At 36.9% G+C, this 25,381-nt stretch overlaps 1 protein-coding gene across 1 annotated transcript; it reads right to left on the minus strand.

The window, feature by feature from the left end:
* Nucleotides 1-11,316: 11,316 nt before the first annotated feature.
* Nucleotides 11,317-19,027, minus strand: LOC135676600 (uncharacterized). Its single transcript, XM_065187957.1, has 6 exons — nt 18,875-19,027; nt 18,700-18,743; nt 15,648-15,783; nt 14,664-14,801; nt 14,458-14,579; nt 11,317-11,638 (listed from the first exon to the last, which is right to left on the minus strand). The coding sequence occupies exons 2-6, from the start codon at nt 18,741-18,743 to the stop codon at nt 11,482-11,484; spliced, it is 597 nt and encodes a 198-aa protein (XP_065044029.1). The 5' UTR covers nt 18,875-19,027; the 3' UTR covers nt 11,317-11,481.
* Nucleotides 19,028-25,381: the final 6,354 nt, after the last annotated feature.

A 25,381-nucleotide genomic window follows, 5' to 3' on the forward strand; every position in this document is an offset into this window, starting at 1 on the left:
GAGTTGTAAAGAGAGGAGAGAAAATTCTATAAGGGTTGTCTCCTAAGCCCATCAAAAGGAGTGAAACTGTAAAAGGGTGGTTGGCCTTCGCCTATTGAAGGAAGGCCTCTAGTTGACGTCGGTGACCTCATCGGTGGAGGAAGCCAAAAGTGGAGTAGGTCAAGATTGACCGAACCACTCTAAATCTCGGTTTGCATTTACTTTGAGCATCTTATCTTTACTGCAAACCTCCTCAATAGCTTACTGCCTTCTGTGTTTTTACGAACGTGTTTCAAAGTTCAGTGCTTTCCGAATCGGGGTTTAAGACGCAAATCAGTTTTATCGTATGAACGTCGTATTTCAGTTTGCGCTTACGTTCTGATTTCCATTATAACTACAAACTGCCTTTATATCTTTGCTTTAACTACATCTCGCCTTATCTCAAGTTAAAGTGGTTTACGAATCAGCTTTTATATCGAAATCGCTTTTATCATACGAACGTCGTATTTCTGTTTGCGCTTATATTCTGATTTCCATCATAACTGCAAACTGCATTCATATCTTTGCTGCATCTCTCCTAGTCAAAAGTTGAAGTGATTTACGAATCGGCTTTCTTACCAAAATCACTTCTATCGAACGAACGCAGTTTTCGATTTTAATCGCAGAAGCTTTTTCCGCTGCACTAATTCACCCCCCCCCCCTCTTAGTTCTCTTGATCCTAACAATTGGTATCAGAGCGGGGTTAACTCTCAAACGGATTAAAACCCATGAGAGATGGCATACGCCGGAAACCAAGAGGGCTTATCGGTTGTTCGTCCACCGTTGTTTAACGGATTGGACTACACTTATTGGAAAACTCGAATGAGAGTTTTCTTGATTTCTATGAATTTGGATTTGTAGAATATCGTTGAAAACGATTTTCAACTTTCCTCTAAACTGATGAACGAATGGTTGGATTTGGAGAAGAAGTATTTTTCTTTAAACACAAAGGCTATGAATGCCTTATTTTGCGCTTTGGACAAAAATGAGTTCAATCGGATTTCTACGTGCGAAACGGCTTTTGACATTTGGCGAACACTTGAAATCACGCACGAGGGAACTAGTAGAGTCAAAGACTCGAAAGTTAACATTTTATTGCATGATTTTGAGCTTTTTCGAATGCAACCAAGCGAGACTATAGGCGACATGTACACCCGTTTCACGGATGTCGTCAATAGTTTAAGAGCTCTTGGAAAATGTTTTTCAGATTTTGAACTCGTAAACAAGATTTTGCGCTCTCTTTCTAAGAAGTGGGATTCAAAAGTAACTGCAATACAAGAAGCTAAAAACCTAAACAACTTACCACTTGAAGAACTAATTGGTTTGTTGATGACATATGAAATGGTGCACAATGCACATGATGAACATGATGAACAAAATCACCTTCCAAAGAACAGGAAGGATTTGAAACTCCGGATAAATGAATACCACTTGAGCGATGACTCAAGTGATGAGGACAATGATGAACTTGAACTTCGAACACTAAATCTTAATAAGTTTATTAAACAAAAATCTAAAATAAACAATAAACTTGAACGAAGGAAGAGGCCAAAGAAGAAGAACACAAAGTGGGATGAATCGAGCTCCTCTGAAGACGAGGAGAAAATCAAGAAAGGCGAGGTGGCAAACTACACCTTAATCGCTTTCAATGATGAGATAATCGAAATCCCCCTAATTTATTTTGAATTTACTTGATGCTTTCATGATGTATATTCTCTTTTAGTTTAGAATTAATTTTCTTAAAAATTACATGTTTTAAAAAATTATGATCATGCTATGTAATTTCAAAAATGATAATATTGCATATTTTATGATAAACAAATAAAATGATCTTGATTGAAAATATGAAATCATGGTTAATAAGTAATAATGTGTATTACGCTGATTTCCATTGTTATTTCTCGATTTTGATTAAAAAAAATCATGTTTGATTTGAAGAAATGCATAATGATGAAATTAAATATTTTGATTAACAATTTTATGCATGAAATTTTAAGCTATACATGATGATAAGCATGTGTTGTTTTCATGAGTGTATTTGAAAAACTATGGCAAAAATGTGCTCGAATGCATGAACTTGTTAAGATTATTTTTCGGACTTTCTTGATTCAATGTTCAAATCACTTAATTGCCATGATGATTTTACACTATTACATGCCTTAATAACATGTTGAAAATTATGTGTTTTTTTGATCATGAGCATGTTTTATCTTCATGATTGAACTTGAAAATCTATAGCAAAATCTTGTCCGAATGCATGAAAGTGTTAATTTCATTTTCGGATTCGCTTAACAATTGGTATCCTAACAATCGAATTTTCTCATACACTTATGAAAAATATTTTTTTGAAATGGATTTGATGAAATGATTCCTGCTTATAAATTCCATCTTGAAATATGGATGATAGTGTTTTTTTGCAAAGATTTGTTTGACATACATATCTCCTATGATTCATGTGTAGAGAAAGAATTTATAAATCATAATACAATGAGATTTCTTATGCAAAAATAAAGTGCTTTTGTGATTCTTTGCATTGTTGTCTTGTATGCTTCATGTGATAATATGAATACATGAAACACTTATGATATGATTTTTATGCAATTCCTTGTATTCATGAAATGTTTATCTCATCACCTAATAATTCTTCTTGATATTCCTTATGTGATGATAAGAATACATGAAATATTCATTAATTTGTTTTGATACAAATAAGAAGTTTCGATCATGTATGGTAGGATGTAATTTGACAAATTTGGTACCATCATGTTACAAAATAAATGATGATTAGGAATCATGCATTAATGATGATTGTATATTTTATGATTTGGCATGATGCATGCAATGATGAAATATTAATGAATTTGAAATGATGCATGCAATACTTACGACAATGATGTACATGATGTATTGCATATGATATGTATCATGAATGCTTTAAATGATGAATGTTTGATATCATGATCAACATGTTGATAAATGCTTAAAAATTTTAATATTTGAGTATCATGTATGATATACCCATTAATGATGATTGATTTTCGGTATCATGCATGAAAAATAAGGTTTTTGAAATGGTGTATGTTTTAATTTGAATATATAATGATGCACTAATAAAATTGATATTTACCTTTGTCATAATCTGAAAATTAAAAGAAAAAAGGGTCTTCCCTTCTTTTTGACAATGACAAAGGGGGAGCAAGAATTTCTAGCGTGGATATCATGAAAAGAGACAAACTAGCTAGCTTACACAATTCAAGATGAAAGCAAAAATTACACTCCTCTAAAGAGAAGATGCAAATGTAACACTTGCCAAATTGTTTGCTTGCCTCATGTAAAACATTATCTCTTGCTAGTTTGGCATTTTGCTAGCTTGCACTTTGCAAAGAAAGCAAAGATGACACTTCTCAAAAGAGAAGGAAGAGCTTGTTATCTTGAACATCACAAGCTTGCCAAACAAAAATTGTAAAAGTGCTATCTTGCCTATCTCAAGAAGCAAAACATGCTAAACTTACACCTTGCAATGGAAGCAAAATTGCGAGCTTAAACATTACAAAGGAAGCAAAAATTTGCTAGCTTGCAACTTGCATATTTCAAGAAGCAAGAGTTGCCTTCTTGAACATCTCTAAATTGCTAGCTTGCAAGTTCTAAAATGTTATAACATTGCTAGCTTGCATGTTCTAAAAGTGCTATCTTGTATGCTGTAAAACTTGCATATCTAAAACTTGATAGCTTGAATGTTCTAAGCATGATGTAACATTTGCTAAATTTTCTGGCTTCAAAACTGCATGATGATAAAACTTGATATTATGTTTTTCATGCAATAAGTTAAACTAATATTCCAAACACAAGAATAGTTGGACTTCTCCTTTTTGTTGATGACAAAGGGGGAGAAGTATGATGTTATGCATAAGTTTATGCATAAGTTCATGATGACTCGTTGCAAGTATTCATGATGAATATTGCAATGACTTGAATTCAGTTTGAATTCAAGGTTCTATCAATATGATATATTGATAGGGGGAGTTTGTTTAAACTCCGGGATTACGTGTTGCAAGTATTCATGATGAATATTGCAATGACTTGAATTCAATTTGAATTCAAGGTTCTATCAATATGGCATATTGATAGGGGGAGTTTGTTTAAACTCCGGGAGTTAAGTTTAACTGCGTCATCATCAAAAAGGGGGAGATGGTTGAATCTCGTACTTGATATATGTTTATGATTTAATCTGCGTTTTGAGTGACGCAGGATGCTTCGATCAGGATGAGACAATTAAAGCAGGAAAATCATGTTGTGCCGGAGGAACATGTCAAAAGATTGGACGTCGGGCCGGTGGATCGGTCGACGTATCGACAAAAGGCTTCGGGCCGTGGACTCGGACATCGGGCCAAGAAGAGCGGCTATTGTGCCAAGGATATCGGAGTTGCGGAGTCAACTGGCCAATTGGGCAATAGGCTGCAGGAGAGGACGATGCGCCGAAGAATCGGACGAAGCGTCGAGGGACCAATGACATGCCGGACAACTTGGTTATTTGCTTAGGATTAATTGTCTTGATCGAAGTTTTGTTTTAAGTGTGCAGGATTAACTACGATAGAAGAAAGACATGCAGCAGGAGTTGCGCCGGAGTCAAGACAATGATCACGTTGGGAGTTCGAGAGTTCGACGGAAGTTCAGACAGTCGTCGGAGGTTCTGCGGGAACAAATCCGAGAAGTCCATGAGCTTGCCAAAGAAGCTCGTCGGAACTCGCCAAGTGGATCGTCGCAAGTCCAGGTGTTTGCCGGAAGTCCGCAGGAGCATCACCGAGGGTTCATCGGATGATCGACGGAAGTTCGCCGGAAGCTCGCCGGAAGAAGCGATTGACGCACCGGAGCAAGTTGCAGTAAATGTCTTAGGGAATATCGTAGTTAGCACAATGATTAAGTTAGAAATGGGAGGTGATCCCATTAAATTAATCTTGGGGCAATTGGGCCCCTGAAAAACCCAAATTGGGCCAAATGGATCAACCCATTCGGACCCTGATTTCTGCTGGGAGGCGCAACCGCCCAAGCCAGGAGGTGGTACCGCCTGGGCTAAGTCTCCGAGCGAGACTGGGCGGTGCAACCGCCCCAGCCAGGAGGTGGCACCGCCTGGGCTAAGTCTCCGAGCGAGACTGGGCGGTGCAACCTCCCCTGACAGAGGTGGCACTGCTTGGGCTCAGTCTCCAAGCTCTGGCTGAGCGGTGCAACCGCCTCAGTCAGGAGGTTGCATCGCCTGAGCTCGGTCTTCGAGCTCTGACAGGAGGTGCAACCGCCCCTGACAGGAGGTGGCACCGCCCAGAGGCTCAGTCTTCGAGCTCTGCCAGGCGGTGCAACCGCTCCAATCAGGAGGTGCAACCGCCTGATCCCGGAATTCAGGGAATTGACAGTTTTGAGCTCCAAATTTGAATTGGGTTGGGGCCTATAAATACCCCACCCATTTAGCACTGAGAAAGCACAGAATACACACCAAAATCTTGATCTTGTTCTGGGATTTTTAGAGCTCAAAATTGTTGTAAAGGCCAAAAGTTCTTCTCCCTCTTTTCTTCCAAGTTCTGAGTTGTAAAGAGAGGAGAGAAAATTCTGTAAGGGTTGTCTCCTAAGCCCGTCAAAAGAAGTGAAACTGTAAAAGGGTGGTTGACCTTCGCCTATTGAAGGAAGGCCTCTAGTTGACGTCGGTGACCTCGTCGGTGGAGGAAGCCAAAAGTGGAGTAGGTCAAGATTGACCGAACCACTCTAAATCTCGGTTTGCATTTACTTTAAGCATCTTATCTTTACTGCAAACCTCCTCAATAGCTTACTGCCTTTTGTGTTTTTACGAACGTGTTTCAAAGTTCAGTGCTTTCCGAATCGGGGTTTAAGACGCAAATCAGTTTTATCGTACGAACGTCGTATTTCAGTTTGCGCTTACGTTCTGATTTCTATTATAACTGCAAACTACCTTTATATCTTTGCTTTAACTGCATCTCGCCTTATCTCAAGTTAAAGTGGTTTACGAATCAGCTTTTATATCGAAATCACTTTTATCGTACGAACGTCGTATTTCAGTTTGCGCTTATATTCTGATTTCTATCATAACTGCAAACTGCATTCATATCTTTGCTGCATCACTCCTAGTCAAAAGTTGAAGTGATTTACGAATTGGCTTTCTTACCAAAATCACTTCTATCGAACGAACGTAGTTTTCGATTTTAATCGCAAAAGCTTTTTCCGTTGCACTAATTCACCCCCCCCTCTTAGTGCTCTTGATCCTAACAATAACAACAGAGTGAACTAAAAACAGCTCAACAAGCGACAAAGCATATTCAGAACAAAAGGAACGGTTTCAAACAAGTAAGATATCGTAATGCAAGGAAGAATACAAGATTTCTCAAGGATACAATCTCATTAGATACAAAATCATATGTGTCATGTCATTCAAAACATATTTGGTTCATAACAAATGGAGCATAGAGTAATTGGAACATATCAATAGCGTACGAGATGTTCCGGAGCTTATCAATGGTAAATAGGACATTTCAGAACATATCAGTTCATAGCAAATGGAGCACAAAGTAATTGGAGCATATCAATAGCGTACGAGATGTTCCGGAGCTTATCAATGATAGATGGAACATTTCGGAACATATAAATGGTATGTGAAGCATTTTGAAGTATATCAATGGCATAGGAAACATTTTGGAGCATATCAATACAAAATACGAAACAGAAGCTCAAACGTCGTACCCTAGCATAGTGCATATGAGGTTTAACTCAGTGGTGGCTCCACGCCGTGATGAGTTCTCGACTCCATCCACGGGTAGCCCTTTCCTACTCGAGCCCTCTCACCCTTCCCAAGTGCTAGGTCAGCTCTGAATTTCATATCAAACAGATAGATGGTGAAGTGGGATTCTAAACATAATATGGTCCATCCATTTCTGAATGACCACCAAACATAATCTAGAGCATCGTGGGCTCTAAGCACATACCCTTTACCATTTCTGGCAAAGGTCCAAATAATCCCACAAACACCAGAGTACAAAAGGTATTGTGAACAATAAATTGGGACATATCGGAAGCACATGCGGAACAACGAAATGTACATGTGCCTTTATGATTCAATACGATGCAAACATAATCCTTCACAAATGTATTTAGATTTGAAAGGAAATGAAAGCAAGAGCGTACAAGGATTCCAAGCAATCACATATAGCTCAATTCAAATAAGAAGGTTAGATGAAATCAATTTCCAAAGGAATGAAACCAGAATATACGAAATCGACCAAAGCTCGATTTTTGGCAGAATTCAAGAGGCACATTGAACAAATGATTCAATCTATCAATCGTGCTCCAATTTACTCAGAAATATATTGTGGAAAGATATTTCAATCTATTTTCAGATAAAACAAGTCTCATATGAATCGAAGTTTCCAACAAAGAGTTAAAATTGATTTAGTAACCAAAGGTCAGAAAACAAAATTATTGTTTTGCATAATCCATAGGGTCAGATTTAATAGATAACTAAGCAGACATTTGGACTCTAAATCATTTAATCCAGGTATCAAACGAAAGATCTACGAGTCTAGTTTCCAATGTAATAAGATTTGAATAAATCAAAGTTTTCAACAGGGACATATAGGCAGTTCAGTATCAAAAGGTCAGATTCTCAAACGTTGCGCAAATTCGAATCGTTACGTCTAAACATGAGATATATCAAATGCAAAGCTAGAACAATTTAAAGTTCCTCGTATTCAAAGCAAATGTAGAGATAAAATTACAGTAAGGAAAGATCAAGACACTTGCAATAGGAAAGATTAGAAAGCTTGCAAGAGGTAAGATCGGAACACTTGCCTTTCAAAGATTTTGATCCGAAGATCCAAAGAAGGTGTCAGCCCAAATCCTTCTACTTTTCCTCTGTGTCCTCTTCATGTTTCGTTTTCTACATATTTCTCTTTTTCCTCCACAACTGCAGCTCATGCAGAACATAGAGGCATAGTCACCTACTCTCTCTTACTCTCATTCCTTCTTTTTCTTTTTCAAACATAGCTGTCGTAGCCATCGCCGCTGCCACTACCATAGTCGTAGCCACCACCGCAACTGTTGTCACAATCGCAGCCCCTTCTACTGCACTACTTCCTTCCTTCCTTCTCTCGTTCCTACTTTTTCTTTCCCAAACACAACTGCCCGCAGACGCAGCCACCACCGTAGTCGCAATCATGGCTACAACCCCTTTCCTTTCTTTTTATTTTCCAAAAGCAGCTGCGGCAGCGGTCGCTACCACCACTATAGCCACGGCCACCACCGCAGTCGCAATCACGACCACCACAACAGTTGCAATCATGGCCACCACTGTAGCCAACATCGCAGCCGCAGCCGCAGTCGTAGCCACGGCCGCAGCCCCACAGCCGCAGCCTCTTCTTCCTTCCCTGCTCTATTTCCTCTCCTTCCCTTCCAGCTGCAGCTGCCACTGCCGCAGCTGCATCCCCTTCTCCTCTTCCTCTCTTCTTGCCTTTTCCTTTCTCTTCTTCTTCCTTTCCTTCTCTTCTTTCCCAGCTGCACTGCTGCAGTCGCAGCCTCAGCCACGGCCGCAGCCTCTTCTTCCTCCCCTGCTCATCTTCCTCTCCTTCTTGTCTTCCAACTGCAGCTGCCATCGCCGCAGCCGCAGCCCCTTCTTCCCCTTCTCTTCTTCCTCTCCTTCCCTTCTTCCTTCCTCTTCCTCTTTCCCTGCCACAGCTGCAGGTGCCACAGCCGCAGCCGCAGCTACTTCTTTCCCTTCTCCTCTTCCTTCTCCTTCCTTTCTTCTTCTTCTCTTCTTCTCCTTCCTCCCCTTCTTCTCCCCGACGCACAGCACCTCCTCTCCTCTGTTTCCTTCTGCAGAAAACAGAGGTGCCGCCTCTTCACCCGCTTCTACTTCTTCTCTTCCTCTTCTTCTTCTTCTCCTTCTTCTTCTCCTCTTCTTCCCTTTTCCTACCCGACACCCCACACCTTCTCACTGCAGCCCATGCCGCAGCCATCCTTCTTTTTTTATCTTTTTCTCTTCTTCTTTTTCCTCTTCTTCTTCTTCTCCTCCCCAACGCTCCACACCTCCTCTCCTCTGTTTCCGGGAAACAGAGGTGCTGCAGCCCTAGCTGCTGCCACCTCTCGCTCCTATCCCACTTCCCCCTCTTTTTCTTCTTCTTCTATTCTTCTCTTCTCCCACTTCTTCCTCCTCTCTTCTTTTCCCTCTTCTTCTTCTTTTCTTCTTCTCCTCTTCTTCCTTTCTCCTCCCCAACGCCCCACAGCTCCTCGCTGTAGCCCTTGCCGCAGCCACCTCCTCTTTTCTTCTTCTTCTTCTTCTTCTTCTTCTTCTCCCCACGCCCCACCGCTCATCTCTCTGTTAAACAGAGAGCGTGGGGGCGGTGGGATAAAATCGAAATTTTCGGTTTTCTCTTTTTTTTTTTTTGTAACTTAACAGTTTAGTCCTTGAAATTTCTATATTTACATATAGGTCCTCCGATTTATAAATAAATCTTTATTAATAATTTTCAAAAGTGAGGGATATTACAATTTATCCCTTAACTCAGGGTATATTTGAAAACATGTTTAAAATGTGCATTGAGGTTCCGATTTACATTTAAAATTGGTATTTGGTAATTTTTTTTTCAAAACATATTTGGTTTGGATGCCGCATGCATTGCGGATACTTAAATATTGATGTTATCTTAGGATTAACATTAGCATTTTATTATTTGTGGGATTATTATTATATAATAGAAATTTTTATTTATATAATAATAATAATATTCTTATATTATTATGATATTCTCTAAAATCACAAGATTATTATTATATAATAGAAATCATAATTCTTATTTTCTCTCCCCTTCTCTTTCATGAATTTTATTTTTTTTTGAAATGTTGTCCATTTATTTTTAAAGTTTATTTTATATTTATTTATTTTGCTTTCATTTATATTTTTTTATTTATTATATATTCGAGTCATACAAATTTTTTTTGTAAGATTATTTATATTCATTCATTCATTTATTTATTTTATTTTTTTACTTATTAATTTAGATAAAAGATATATATATATATATTCACTTTTGAATAAATATTAAAAATAATAAAAAGATAAATTTGTTAGAATTTTAAAAATATAATTTTATTAAATAATATTTTTAAAATATAATTTTTCATCTATTATTTATCAAACGCTCAAAGCACTCTACAACTGCATGTTCAATTCAGCTTTTTTCTCCAAACACATTTAAAATGTAAATTTGTTCTCAAATGCAACCTCAAGCTAATTACTATTGGTAATGGTCATTATTAAATTTTAAAAATTAAAATTATAAATATAAAAAATTCTTTTATTACTTTCATTCATTTCTTGATTCCTCATCTTGTTTGATATTTTTGAAAGTAATAATAGATGGAGATTAACAATGATAACATACCTGTAAATTTTTAAAAATTTTCAGGATATATGTACAATAAACTTAAATTTAGGGATATATATATATATATATATATATATATATATATATATATATATATATATATATATATATATATATGTAATTTTCATCTGAGACAGAGAAGATTTAGGCATTAAATTTGTGATTAGCAAGGAAAAAATTGAATATAAAAAAAATATGATGACTCGTTGATCCCTGAAAAAAGAAAAATAAATGCGGAAGAGAACAACCCCTTTTTAACACCAAGATTTTCCATGATTCCTTGCTGACATCTTGGGTAAAGACAAATGCACCGGTTCTAAAAGAAGGTCGCTTAGGTCATGCTTACGAAAGAGTTCTTTAACCTACAGCTCGAAAGGGATGTTGGAACGTTGGAATCTCTCGGACACGGATAGAAAACAAGAAAGAACGGACTCTAATGAGACTCCCACCACTGACCACCAGCCTGGGAAAGTGAGAGAAATATGCATCGAGGAGGGGAATTGGGTGGTCAGTAAGGTGCTTTCTCTTCTTGAAAGAAACACAAGTGATCTGGTCCTGAACTAAAAAAGGAAAATAATGTTCAATGCTCCCGAAAAAGAAAAATAAATGTCCCACTTTTTTTTGCATAATTTTTTTTTATAAAACATTGTGCAAAAGTCACACAACAACAATAAACAAGAAACTTTATTTTTTTATCATAAAAAAAAGATTAAATGAAAATAGGTGCTTTTTTAAGATTTAGAAATACATACGTTTTATGTTTTTCTCATATCCAAAAAAAAATTCCAAGAAATTTATACGCCTATTTTTATACCTTTATCGTGAAGCTTTCATGCATTAATTTTTTATGGTGTAAAAAATATAAGAAAAGCTCAATACCAGTAATAGCTTAGAAAAGTTTATAATCAACAATCATGTTTTGTTTCACGAGTACCACACAGTATGTGTTAACATATATTTTCAACTGTTACATGCACATGAACAAACCAAGTGCAGCTCCCCCGGAGCCGGTATCTCCAGATCACAACTATTGCCGACCATCTACTCTTTTTTGTAAAAAGAATGATCCAATCGCAACAACTGCCCCTGTTACTGCAACTGTTAGTAATATCTGCCTATGCGATGAGCGTTGTGCCCGTGCCGGCCTTCTCTGAGCCCTTTCCCTCTCAGCAGTTCCCACATCCCTTCAAGTTTTATAGAAAAATCCCAGTAAGTCACAAAAGACGATAGATTTAAGCAAGAAGATAAGACATTTAAACACAGACAACTAAGAGTAACTGCTTAGAAATGATAACCATCTCTGGACAGGATCTACAGCATGTGTAAAGATCACAACACTTCACAAGCCAAGCATTTCCAGTACTCTTAAACTTGTTACCGATCCATTGGGGGAAAAAAAACAGCATTCCTGACAGCATGATGGTTTTTTCGAAACTAAAAATATTACATGGTAGAAAACATCCACTCTGAGGATTCGATAATTTTGTGAATCTAGATTCTTGTTTAATTGCTTCCATCACAGGTAGGTTCTTATGCTATCTGAAACTGACTCCAGCTAGTAGAAATCCAAACCCCCAACAGTAATTTTTTTACGAGAATTGGAATTTGATACTACAAAATTGTGATTGTAAAGAAAGGAAACAAAAAAGAAAAGTTGTGGTCCATTTTGATCTTGACCAAGAGGGTTAAATGATTTACTTCACACAATATTCAATCAAGTGTTCACAAAAGATTAAAACAAGACAGATCTGTGTGAGATTGTGATAACCTAGGTTTAGTCACTTATTTAAAGTGGGTAAAAGGCTTAAATCGGCTCATAAGGATAAGATGCGTGTGCTCTCCAACTAAGATTTAAGCATTTTGAACTATTAGGTAGTTCAGCTGATCTAGTATTAGATATGGTGAAGAGCACAAAGTAGCAAAAAATTATCCATGGATGAGACTAGAGACATATCACAGCGTAGAGCCACCCACTACTAGGTTAGTTTCAAATGCACTATGGTAGGATTTAATTTGGGTTATATTGATCCTTGACAAGAACACTAAGCCCTCAAGTGAGAAGATTGTAATACCTAGATTTAGTCCCACATTGGAAGTAGGTAGAAAACTAAAATTAACTCATTAGAGCTTAATGGGTATACTACCATAAACTTAGGCCTATGTATTTTTGACTAGTGGTTCAAACTCTATGTTAATGTGTTAGTTATCCCATTGGCTGGATCAAAATAACAAAGATGGCCAAAGTTGGTTTGTATCATACAATAAATAAATGTTAATTCATGAATCAAGAACTTGGCAATTGTTTGATGCATTCAACCAAGTAGTTTTTTATATTTAACTAGCTTTACTTGAAATCTGTCATGTCAGATTTATGCTTGTAAAAAAATTAATTAGCATAATTTAAAATTTTCAAGTTCACTTGAGAAAATACCCAAATTGGTTATATTAAATGCACAAAACAATAATTTTTCAACAATTTTTATGCCCATGGAGTCACTAAAAGGTTGTCATTGTATTTTATCAACAACATGTTGGTTTATTTGGCCAAGATTTTTTGTTAGATGGACAGTCTAGATAATTAAAAAATGTTTGTTCTTGTTCATGGAAGATATGAAGGGGGCAACATTTAGAAAAAGGAATAGATAAGTTATTGCCTATCTCCTATACTTTTTACTATCAATATTTTGCAATTCAATTTATTTTAATTCCATCATGATTCGTACCAAGGTTTTTAATCTCGTACCGTACCGAGTACCAGTGTACCAAGTGGTATGCCAAAATTCTAACGAGCAGATGTAGGTTGGTTCAACCACAGCAACCATCGGATGGGGGTTAGTTGACTTGACGCGGTCAGTCAGGACCCGTGACCCCCAAGCTACTATAAGACATGGGATCGACCCCATCCAACCCTTGGGCCTCCTCGATCCTCTCCATCACCTTCCGCGTCGACGTCGGCCGCTTGGTCGCCCTCCTCTGCCGCTATCGCATCCCTCCCGACGAGCTCCGTCGTCCTCCCACGCACCTATCCGACCTCGAGACACACAACCCCATCCCTCCCCATTGCTTTCTCCTTTCCTCTCTCTCTCTCTCTCTCTCTCTCTCTCGTGCTCCTCCCATCACCTTTCGTGTTGATGCCCGCCGCTTGGTTGCCCTCCTCCGCCGCCCTCCCACGCACTTGTCCGGCCTCGAGACGCACAACCCCATCCCTCCCCACCCCCTCTCTCTCTCTCTCTCTCTCTCTCTCTCTCTCTCTCATGCTCCTGCTCCTCTCTTAGGATCGAAATGTTGGGGTATGCATCCCGACTCTAAGATCCAAAAAGAAGAATCGTACCGGTAGCAGGTGATCCACGTGCTGATAGGCTGGCAGACTGATACGTACTGTCCATATCGGGCGGTACAATACAAAATTAAAAACATTGATTCATACAACGTGCTCTTTTTTAATACAATAGAATCCTAGATCTGTACCTAGAAATGTGTTCTTATTGTCATATAGAGATGAATTATTTGTTTAATCCACGATTTGATCAACAGAAATGGCTCTCCCTAATCTTTTTCTTTTCTGAACACCGAGGATTAACTTAAGCAAGTAGAGAAATCATCATGTTAGCTAATAACTATCTCATCATTGTAACTACCACCCTGCTGCAAGTGAGCTCATCCACTTCAGCTCTCCATTAAAGGAAGTTAGAGTACAATCATCCATGGCTAGCTTTATTGGGTTGCTATTTAGACAACTTTTTAATAGGCCAAAGCATTGATTAGCCTTTTAGCTTCCTTTAAATTAATTTTCATAGTTTTACATGTATCCTCTAATTATATAGATATTCTTTAAATTCAAGAAAAGCTCAAAACATACTAAACCGAAAGCATTATCAAATTCAAAAGTTTCAAGAAATCTACCAAATCTACATATTAGAAAAGAATAATACAATCTATATAACCACATAAAAAATAAAAACCAAAATGAAAATATAGAAAGAACTGGTTTTTCAAAGTCTACCTGGAAGGTTCTGCAGTACCAGCTGAGTTGCCATGAAATTGGATATCGTGGTATATTCTTTCATGCAAGCGAACATATTTGTGACATATGTCACAATACTCTGTTCGATTACCACATATTTCCTGAATTTGCAGACCAATAATACTATGTTATCTCATGGATATAAATGATTCTGACATTTATTGCTGTAGGTTCCAATACATTACCTGATGTTTGAGGAGATCAACTGCAGGCAGTGGGAATTCACAATATTCACATGTGATAATCCTCTGGGGACATCTTTCACCTTTATGTAGAGACCAAAGTTCGCGTTCCACTTTCTCACTGCATAGTGAACAATCCAACTGTTCACACAAATTCACCAGCACCAAAATATTAGATGAGATGAATAGATTAGGATTAGTGGCGCATGAGGAAGATAAGTGATTTGACTATTATTGATTTAATTGAAATATTGCCCTACACAGAGCTCAATAATGGGAAATAATCAACGTAATTGGCTCTAAATATTTGGGAAATTATGATTTGTTGTTATAGTTGTTATTCATCATAGATCACATATATTGTATAAAGTATAAAATTTTTGTAATACATAGAAAATATAGTCATATAACTGTCTTGTCCATGTCATATCATGTCTGACTTCTGTAGAATTTGTCATGTCAGCATGTCTGTATCATGCCAAGTTAGTGTCTACCCTTTATTGGTCATAGAGAGAGCAACAATATTATTGATACTAGCCAAAGAGGCTAAATTCATGAAACTTATTTTGCTCTTTTTGGTGATCCATCCAATCTATCTCCCAAGTCTTGTGATGATAGAACTGATAAATGAGATGTAATCAGCATTTTGAGCTCTTTCAATTGAAAAGAAATATATAATATAAACAGATAAATATTTTTCCAGTTATTTTTGATTAAATATATATTCAAGACAAATCCATTAGCAATTCTTTTACAGAACTATTTCTTCTTTCAAATTTTTCTAAAACATCTTCTGCTTAAAGTACATTAGTCATTCTTTCACGTTCGAATTTGAAAGTCTTCTTTGTATTCATTAATTGATAGAATGGACTTGGATACTCTGAATATTCTAAAACCTTTGAAATAAAAAAGAAAATGAATTGTCTAGAACTCCATCAATAATGACAATTGTAAAGCACAAAAATGTACCATGAGATCGACACATACCGGAGCATGACTTTCATTGTAATGGTCATCAGCATGTTTTCTCGGAATCATATCCCCACAAATTGCACATTTTTGAAGATTGCGAGAACAATGTGCATAATGTAAGTCAATATTTGATGTTGGAATGTCTCTTTGACTACATGCATAAGAGAATCATTAAGAGAAGCAGTTAAGCATATAAATACATTAAACTATTTAATTAACCAACATCAATGAAATAAAAAGGATAAGAGAGACCTTCCTTACAATTTTAGCTAAAGGATTGGTCATTGAAGCTAGTCATAGATAATCAAATTCTGCAGCTGTCTTTTCTAGATTTTTTTTTTCTTTTGCTATAGTTCTAGAATGATATATGAGACATCTACTTAAAGATAAGTAATGAACAGCAATAAACATGAAACTTCTGCAAATCGTGAAGTAAAAGACAATCAGATTTATCAAAATCTTCATGCCTACCATTGTGACCCTTGTCAGTAAGCATGTACTGCACTGATAAAGTACTAATACTAGTCATAATTACATTCCAATGATGGTACATGACCCCAAATATTGATTACAAATACTTGTGGTACAGCAAGTGTTGTGCAATGCCATGAAGGTAACAGCTTGGGTTAATTAAATTGGCAAATAAACCCTTACTTGGCATCAACGTAGACCATGATATTTAAACGCATATGATATTTAAACGCATTCCTATATTGACAAGCATATGAAATCAAATACTGTCTCACAATCTACCAAATTTCAAATATTTATAGTTATTACATAGCACCCACCACGAATGACAAGTGCATCCAGTCAGCGTCATAAAAGTTGTGACACAGTATAATCCCACCAATATAAGTTTCAATTTATTAGTTAAATATTTAGAGCATAAGTTTGCTCATCGTACATATGCAAATAAATGATCATTCAAGTAACTCTCAACCCATACAGCTATACATATATTTTATCCATAATAACGATACTATCAGGATGCGTGATCAAACACTCAGTTTTAAATTTAGAAAGTTAAAAAACATCAAAAATACTTGCAATCGTTAAGGGGTACTATTAGATACGTGCAAGTGGTGGACAGGTCAAACGTAGATACTATGCAATGCATAATTAATCATATCATGATGAACAGATTGGATGACATTCTTGCAATTGCTAGTTTCATCTGTGTTATATTTTATTTCTTACATCTGGACCATTAAATATAGTAAACAATCTCTTTCTTGATAAACATATTAAGTATGCTGATGATGGGTTCATAATGTTCTTTCCAAGAAGATGGTTATTTCATAAAACTTACCATAATTACTGATGGAATAAAATGAATAAAAGACCATCAGAAGAAGCAAATAAAATTCACAAGAAAAACTATCAACGCATTTTTAAACATCTTTGAATACTAAGGAAATATTGTAACAGACTTTATTTATAAACTTCAAATTTTTTCACTGCTATATTCCAGGAGAAACAATATTAAGACTCAAGTCTACAGTTCCAACGACTTTTAGATATTTACTTTACCTCCTTGATCTTAACTTTACAGAGAAATCAGTTGCTTAGCACACCATCTCTGCTAATAATTTATTATCTTTCTACAAAGAAGGGCAATAACAGGTAGAAAAAAAGTGAACACCAAGTACATTGGGAAGAAAAAAGGACCAATTGACTACGATTAGCCAACAACAGCACCAATCAGTTGCATTTCCAAAATACAAGTCTCTCATGGATTTGGCAATAAGAGACTTAAACAATCATGTAATGAGTGTCAACCCTTGAAGGAACACTCAGATGCCTATAAAAACAATTTATTAGGAAAATGAAAAATACTCTCTGGGAGGTGCCATCCATAAGGCTCTTGTTGGATTTGATAATAAGAGGCTTAATTGATAATGTTATGAGTGTCAAGCTTAGAAAGATGACCAAGAGGACGAAATAAGAAAGCTGGAGGGAAGAGAACCTACTATAAAGTCATTATACAGAAAACATACGAATACTGTCATGCAAATTGATGAAGAGACTATATGTCATGGATGGAAGTGCCAGTTTATACCAGCACAACATCTAGAACATGACATGTAGAGAGAATGTTGACAACGTATTGTATTGGGTCAAAACACGTGTCAATTTCCACTAACCCCATGTCACTTGTGTCAATCTAGACAGATCATGCCGACACCTTACCAACATACCCACACCATGGAACATAAAACCTAGTGGAGAAAAGAACATCAATCTAAGTGATCATCATCTTCTTTGCCAATGATAAGGAACACTCTTGACCATCATGCTACTTTGAAAACCATTATGGCCAAAGTTAAATCCAGTAATTTATGGAAAATTGTGGATGCTCAAAACAAGCTCAATCCTTTTAAACTGTAATGACTAGAGTAGGGCTTGTACATGTAATAAATCTCAACTCCCAAATCATTTTAGTTTGGACAAAAAGGGAATGGGTATGTCTATATCACACTTACACAATAAGTAGCAAGTCTAATTAAATTAATAGCAACTACATTTGCTTGCTAAATGTAGAAATTAAAAAAATTAGCTAGAACCGAAGCTCCAGTATCATTTGTTTTAGATCCATCACCTATATAGAAACAATTGTCAACCTCAATTTGCCAGAAGCATCTGAAAAAATTCATTTTATTAACATAAAAAACAATAATTTCTACAACTGCAATTATCTCCAAATCCCCTAATGGTTTTCACATGATCAATTGCTTGCGATGCAATATCAAGGGATCAGGTAAACCTAAGGAAAGTATCAAACTGGTCCAGCGTGCTTTCGTACATTATCGAATACACTTTAGGCAGAAAAACCAAGAGTCATTATCATCATCATCATAAAAAAAAGGAGCACGAGACAAAAGAACAGAAGAAAAGGATAAAGAAACAAAAAATCTTCCTTTTACGCAGAATACTACCAGGCTATAACCGGTGATCCGAAAGAAACAGGAAATACAAGAAGGATCAAAAAGCGACAACCAATCCTAAGATTTCATATAGAATTCCCAATCGATCGCAATAGGATCATCGCAGAAAGAAGACAAACCAGTGACTGCATGTAGAGGTGATCGACTCCGAGGTGATCTCCATCTGATTGATCGGGAAATCCACAAGCGACAAGAACGATCAGAAGAAAGGGGACAGAAAAATCAAAGAAATTAGAACTAAAAAAGGGGAAAAATAAATCAAATAACGAACAAAAGAGCAGCGAGGGTAAATACCTCCCCGACGCAATCGAGCGATCACCAATCGGAGAAGTTGAAGGCCAGCGGTCGCGGTGGCGGTGGCGAGGTGGACGGGTTTCTCCCCTCCGGTTTGTCCTCTTGCCTTTATGTACGTCTTGGGTGATACATACGATGGAAACTTTGCCGGTCTGCTTTGCCCGCAAATAAATCGTGTGTCAGAGGCGATGGCTCCAATGAACGGTTGAGATCGTTCTGTGGCGTGGCTGGTGCTCCCAACTGTGGTCGTTTCTAATAGTTCCGGTCGAACAATATACCAGGGTCCCCCGCTAATTATTCTACAGTTAGACAGCCACCTGCCACGCCTACCCACCCATCTCTTCCTGTCCTGTGTCACGAAATGTGACATCTACGAATCCAACCCACATCTAAAGTATCACTATCTGTGAAGTGGGTCCCAAGCATGAGACATCTTGTCCATTTAAAATACTGGTAACTTTTGGGGTGGATAGAGAGGGAAGAAGAAACATAATGCTGCATGAATGCGTGGTATTTTCCCCATGTTTTATTTTTGGCAAAAATGTATGTCCATGGGAAGTATTATAAATGCAAAGAAGAGTGGGTAAAGTGCCGGCAAGAGTACATTACTCTTATAAAAATATAGTGTACGAAATCACAGAATATAAGTAATAACGAGATTTTTTATTTTATATTCATAAATTTAAAATCACATACTTAAAATTTGATCATAGGAAAAGAATTTATTTCCTAATAGGTGTATCTTAATAAGAAAATTATCTATGACCACAAAGATTGATTTGATGATGATGATGAAGATTGGGGAAAGACAACGGTATTTATGAATTTGATTTATATTTTAATTGATAAATATTTTAAATGAATATTTTTTTTAATTATTTAACGGTATATTTTCGAAAATTTTTAATGGACATTTTAAAAAGTTTAGATGTGTGTAAGTTATAAAAGTACCAAAGTCCTTTATGAATTTCGGAAGTTATATAATTGTAGATTTTCGAAACAATTATGATGCATGATATATATACATTTTAGAATTTACAATGTGATTTTGGAAATTATTTAGTGGGATATTTTCAAATGAATTAAGATTTAAATTTTAATCATAATCAGTAAATTTTAATTAACAGATCTCATAAAAAAGTTCATGGCATTTTATTGACAGACATTTCCTAAGATGGGTTTAACTAATTTAAAGCAAGTCAAGTATGTTTAATGTTCATGCTTCGTACTAATGTCATACCAAATTTAGAGGTATAGGTAGAAAAACTAAAATTTGCCCAATTCCAAAACTTATAAATGCTTCTTAATTCTATTTATTAATGTCCTTTGTAATGTATTATTGTATAAATGATTGACCTCAGGTAACTATATAAGTTATCATGTTTAATAATCACTTAAACTGTGGTATGCTACATATGCAAATAGAACCAAGCTACTTAAGTTTATTACATGTCAAAATTTCTCTCTCAAGAAGATTCGAGGACTACACGTAGAGATTTCTATCACTATAAGTTTATCTATGCAATAAGGCATAGAAAGAGACAACTTTGGTGCTACATCTGAGCCTCGTGGTTCTTCCTTTGAAGCCTATAGACCACATGCCGTGGCAGCATCAACTTGGATTAAGTAATATATCGGAGACACACATACTATAGAGAGATGACAACGCACCAACCGAACATGCGTCCCAAAGGAATTATTTCTTTATTAATGTACACCGACTATGTTTTTATTTTGGATCGATCATGATGGTTTATTATAAGGTTTGAGATCAAATCTTGCTTTCATTATTTATCTTTTTAAAAAAATAAACAAAATATAATTAGGTGTCCGACATTGTTTTTTTTTTAAGGAATGAACTTATATATGATATTAGATATGAGCTTTTTCTTATCCTCCTATGATGTCTCTTTCTTAATCAATGATACTCTTGGATTGTATCCCATATTTATACTCAAAAGCAGAAAAATGATAATAAATTTCCTCATGTTGCAAATTTTACAACATAGAACATGTCATATATATATATATATATATATAGTATATTTTTTAAAATAATCATGTACTAAATACGTTATCACCTATAAAGTTATAAATATAATGTTTGATGTAATGCTCATGTATTTTTGTGTCCTTTGATTTTGTTCATGTTTTGCATAACATGTAGAAAGTTTGCAGTACTCTTAATAACTCTATTTCGATTGGCTTTTGTGATTGGTTCATGCTTATAAATATAAATTATATACAATAATCACGTAGAGGCAAAATTGCTCATAAAGTGGTGTGAAGTATTTGCTAATACGACACCCCAGAGTTATCCGGATGGCATATGACTAGATGAGCCTTTGGGGTAGTATTTATAGTTAATTTGTTGTCTTGTTCCATAGTAGTATGATGTGGGCAATTATAAAGACTTTTACCCATAGCGGAGCACGTTAGACCTTTTGTCGTCGATAGTTTAGAACTTATAAAGTTTATATTTGAAATTTACATTGTCTATCAAGTGTTTACTAAAATAATTGCCTGTTAGATTCTGTGTTAAATGCTTCATTTGACATATCTTCTCTTTTACACGTCCTTAAGGAGTCATAAGAGATTTTGGGGAAGCTAACCCTTTATGGACGAACATGTAAAGGTGTCGTACGACTTAGACAAAACCAGCTAAATCTATAACAGATGATATTAGAGTAGGACAAGTATACTTAGAAATGCTTAGCATGCAAACATGAGGGACCTAGTAGGGCTATATTGAGGGTAATCAATATGTACAACTGTTTGGAGGAAACATGCATTAAGATATAAGGAAAGGAATCGCTCAAAGGAGCGAGCATATCAGACTGACATTTATAGGAATTGACAACCCTTTACGCAAGAGGCCTTATAAGGACAAGCAAGCTAGGAAGAATATGTAGCACATAAAGATTAGGATGGTTGAGTTCTAACTATGACTCGATATTGACAACTAAACTTGATGGTACTGAATGCAAGCGGGGCCCATGCTAAGAGATATAGTGCAAGGAGGGATGGATTACTCGACAATCAAAAGAGTTATGCAAAACTCATGAAGATAAGTGGAATTGCTAACTCGAAGAATTTGATACTCATGCAAGAGCTTGTATGCGGACAATAGACTGTCCGTGATCATCCTAAGGTGATTAAAATCAAGAAGTGGAGCAACTTGGGTGAAACTTGTTAAAGTGCCTAAGCAGTATAAAGGGAGTCAGCATATAACATGGAACATAGAGAGAATACACAAAGCTTTCTTTAGACAAAGGTCAAGGACATGAACTCTTAAAAAGGCAAGAGTGAGTTCATGTTATTCCATAGGTTTATCATTTTGATAGAGTGGGCTTATTGTTAGGACCCTTTTTCTGAGCTTTTGAATAATGTTTATTGAGTAAGTTTAGTTCAGTTGTTTATTAAGTCTGTTTAGTTTAGTTAGAGTCGGGTAAACGTTTATTTAATATTTAATTATTATTAAGAGTCCAAGTCCTGATGGACTCTAAGTGGAACTCTATAAATAGTGATGTAACCCTTTCTTTAAAGGAACCAATTAATGAAATATTATTTCAGTTTGTTATGATAAACCCTAGGAGGCCGATCCCCTCGAAGCGATCAAGGAGGCCGATCCCTTCGAAGTGATCAAGGAGGCCGATCCCCTCGAAGCGATCATTCCCTTTTCTTCCATTTCTTTCATTTCTTTTACGATAAACCTTAAGGTTTTATCATTTGGTATCAGAGCATTTTACGATAAGACTTTAGAGTCTTATTATTTGATATCAGAGCTGTGATCCTCGGCGTTCTCGCTGCAATTCATCATCTTAAAAAAAAAAAAGAAAGAAAGAAAGAAAGAAAGAGAAGAGGTCGGCAGTCGTTAACCGCACCCCTGCTGCTTCCCTTCTCCACCATCGCCGCCGTTGTAAGGCAACCCATTCTCCACCATTACTGTTGCTCCTCAGAGCAGCGATCCTCGGCGTTCTCACTGTTCTCGCTACGTTCTAAAAAAAATAAAAAAGAGGAAGAAGAAGCCGCAGCCACGCACCCCTGCTTTCGGCCAACCCATCGTCGCCCATCACTGCAAGGTGACTCCATCGCTACCGCTGTGCCTCGACCGCTCGCTGCCACTCGTTCACCGCCGATCACCTCCCACCCGAGCCACCACCGTTGCCTCCTTCTCCACCACTGCCCAACTCCCCTAGGGTCACAACCGCAGCCGCTTGACCTCCCCTCCTCGGTGATCGTTGGTGACACTGCTCCCAGCCACGCCACCACCGTTGCCTCCTTCACCGTTGAATCTCAGATTTTGATGATGAAGTCAATTATAATTTGTTTGATCTAATCTATATATTGACAAAAGTATGCAGGATTAATTACGATAGTAGTAAGACATAAAGCAAGTGTTGTGCCGGAGTTAAGATCGAGATCATGTTGGGAGTTCGAGAGTTCGTCGGAACTTCGAACGTTCATCGGAAGTTCTGCCGAAACCAACCGAGAAGTCCAGGATCTTGCCAAAGAAGCTCGTCAAAACTTGCTAAGAAGATTATCGTAAATTCCAAGAGCTTACCGAGAGTCCGCCGGAGCATTGCCGAGAGTTCGTCCGATGTTCGCCGAAAGTACATCGAAAGCTTGCCGGAAGAGCAATTGATGCATCGGAATAAAAAGTGCAGTAAATATATCTTAATTATCGTAGTTAGAGCATAAATTAAGTTAGAATTACGAGATAATTTTACTAACTTAATTAGGGGCCAATTGGGCCCTTAATAGGGCTGAATTGGACTGAATTGAGCACCCAATTTAGCCCTTGAATTCTTGGCCGACGGTGGCACCGCTTGGAAAGCAATGCCCTAGGAAATCTGGGCAGTGGTACCGCTGGCAGTTATTGCTACCAGTAGTGGTACCGCCCCTATCAGGTGATGGTACCGCCAGAGCTCGATCTCCGAGCTCTATCAAGCGGTGGTACCGCCCAAACTAGGTGACTATCAGGTGATGGTATCGCCAGAGCTCGATCTCCGAGCTCTGTTAGGCGGTGGTACTGCCCAGTGTCAGGTGTCAGGCGGTGGTACCGCCAGGACCTCAGAAATATGGGATTAGACACTTTTTGGCTCTATTTTCGAAGCCATTGAGGCCTATAAAAACTCCACCCTTTTCTGCATGAAAGTACATGAAAGCATTGAGATAATCTTGAGTTGTTGGGGTGTAAAAGTATTGTAAACAAGTGCTAGAGTCCTCCTCCCTTTCTAAGTGTTGAGATCATTCAAGAGAGATGTGAGACTTGCAAGGGTTCTCTCCTAAACCCATGAAAAGGAGAAAGTGCTGTAAAAGGTGGTTGGTCTTCACCTATTGAAGGAAGACCTTTAGTGGACGCCGGAGACCTTGTCGAAGGAGGAATCCGAAAGTGAATGTAGGTCACGTTGACCGAACCACTCTAAATTCTGGTTTACTTTTCATAAGTGCAATTTTACTTTAACTGTAAATCATTTCATAGCAAACTGCTTCTCCTCCTCATCTTGCTTACGCTCTTATATGTTTCAAGTTACTATCTACCGATTCGGTTTTCATCGAACGTATGAAATATTTTATACAAAAATCAAAGAATTTTTCGCTGCACTAATTCACCCCCCCTCTTAGTGCCGCTCTTAATCTTAACAATTGGTATCAGAGCAAGGTTCACTCTCATTTGGTTTTAAATCCAAGAGAGATGGCATTTGCCAGCAACCTAGAGGGCCATTCAATTACACGTCCGCCCATGTTCAATGGGATGGATTATACATATTGGAAGACTAGAATGATGATCTTTCTAATTTCAATGGATTTCGAATTATGGAATATTATAGAAAATGACTTTCAAAAGTTCTATTCCAATGAACGATTGAAATGAATTGGAGAAGAAGACTTTCGCTTTAAACACAAAGGCTATGAATGCCTTGTTTTATGCTTTAGATAAAAATGAGTTTGATCGAGTATCGATTTGTGAAATAGCTTTTGACATTTGGCACACACTTGAAGTGACTCATGAAGGTACTAGTAGAGTGAAGGAGTCAAAAATTAATCTTTTAGTGCATTCTTATGAGTTGTTTTGAATGAAACCGAGTGAGACCATTGGAGACATGTATACCCAATTTACATATATTGTTAATGGTCTAAAAGGACTTGGTAAAGGGTTCTCGGATTTTAAACTTGTTAATAAAATTTTAAGATCCCTTCCAAAGAGTTGGGACCCTAAAGTAACGACCATTCAAGATGCTAAAGATCTAAAGAATTTTCCTCTTGAAGAACTAATTGGGTCACTAATGACCTATGAAATGACATGTAAAGCTCATGAAGAGCTTGAGGACACCCTTCCAAAGAATAGGAAGGATATAGCACTGAGAATACAAGAAGACCGCTTGAAAGAAAACTCAAGTGATGAGGACTTTGATGATGACATAGCACTCTTAACAAAGAAGTTCAAAAGATTCATAAAAAGAAATAAATTTAAAAATGATACTAAAAATAAATTTGAACTTA

This window comes from Musa acuminata, chromosome BXJ1-6 (assembly GCF_036884655.1).
Source record: "Musa acuminata AAA Group cultivar baxijiao chromosome BXJ1-6, Cavendish_Baxijiao_AAA, whole genome shotgun sequence".
NCBI classification, from domain to species: Eukaryota; Viridiplantae; Streptophyta; class Magnoliopsida; order Zingiberales; family Musaceae; genus Musa; species Musa acuminata.

Bases quoted from the DNA above. Each gene is read 5' to 3' on its own strand.
- LOC135676600 (XM_065187957.1), bottom strand. From the start codon at position 18,743: ATGGAGATCACCTCGGAGTCGATCACCTCTACATGCAGTCACTG. The intron at 15,784-18,699 runs GTTTGTCTTCTT...TTATGCATGTAG, and splicing joins ACCTCTACATGCAGTCACTG to TCAAAGAGACATTCCAACAT. The intron at 11,639-14,457 runs GTAGACTTTGAA...TAAAACTTGAAG, and splicing joins GGTACTGCAGAACCTTCCAG to GGATGTGGGAACTGCTGAGA.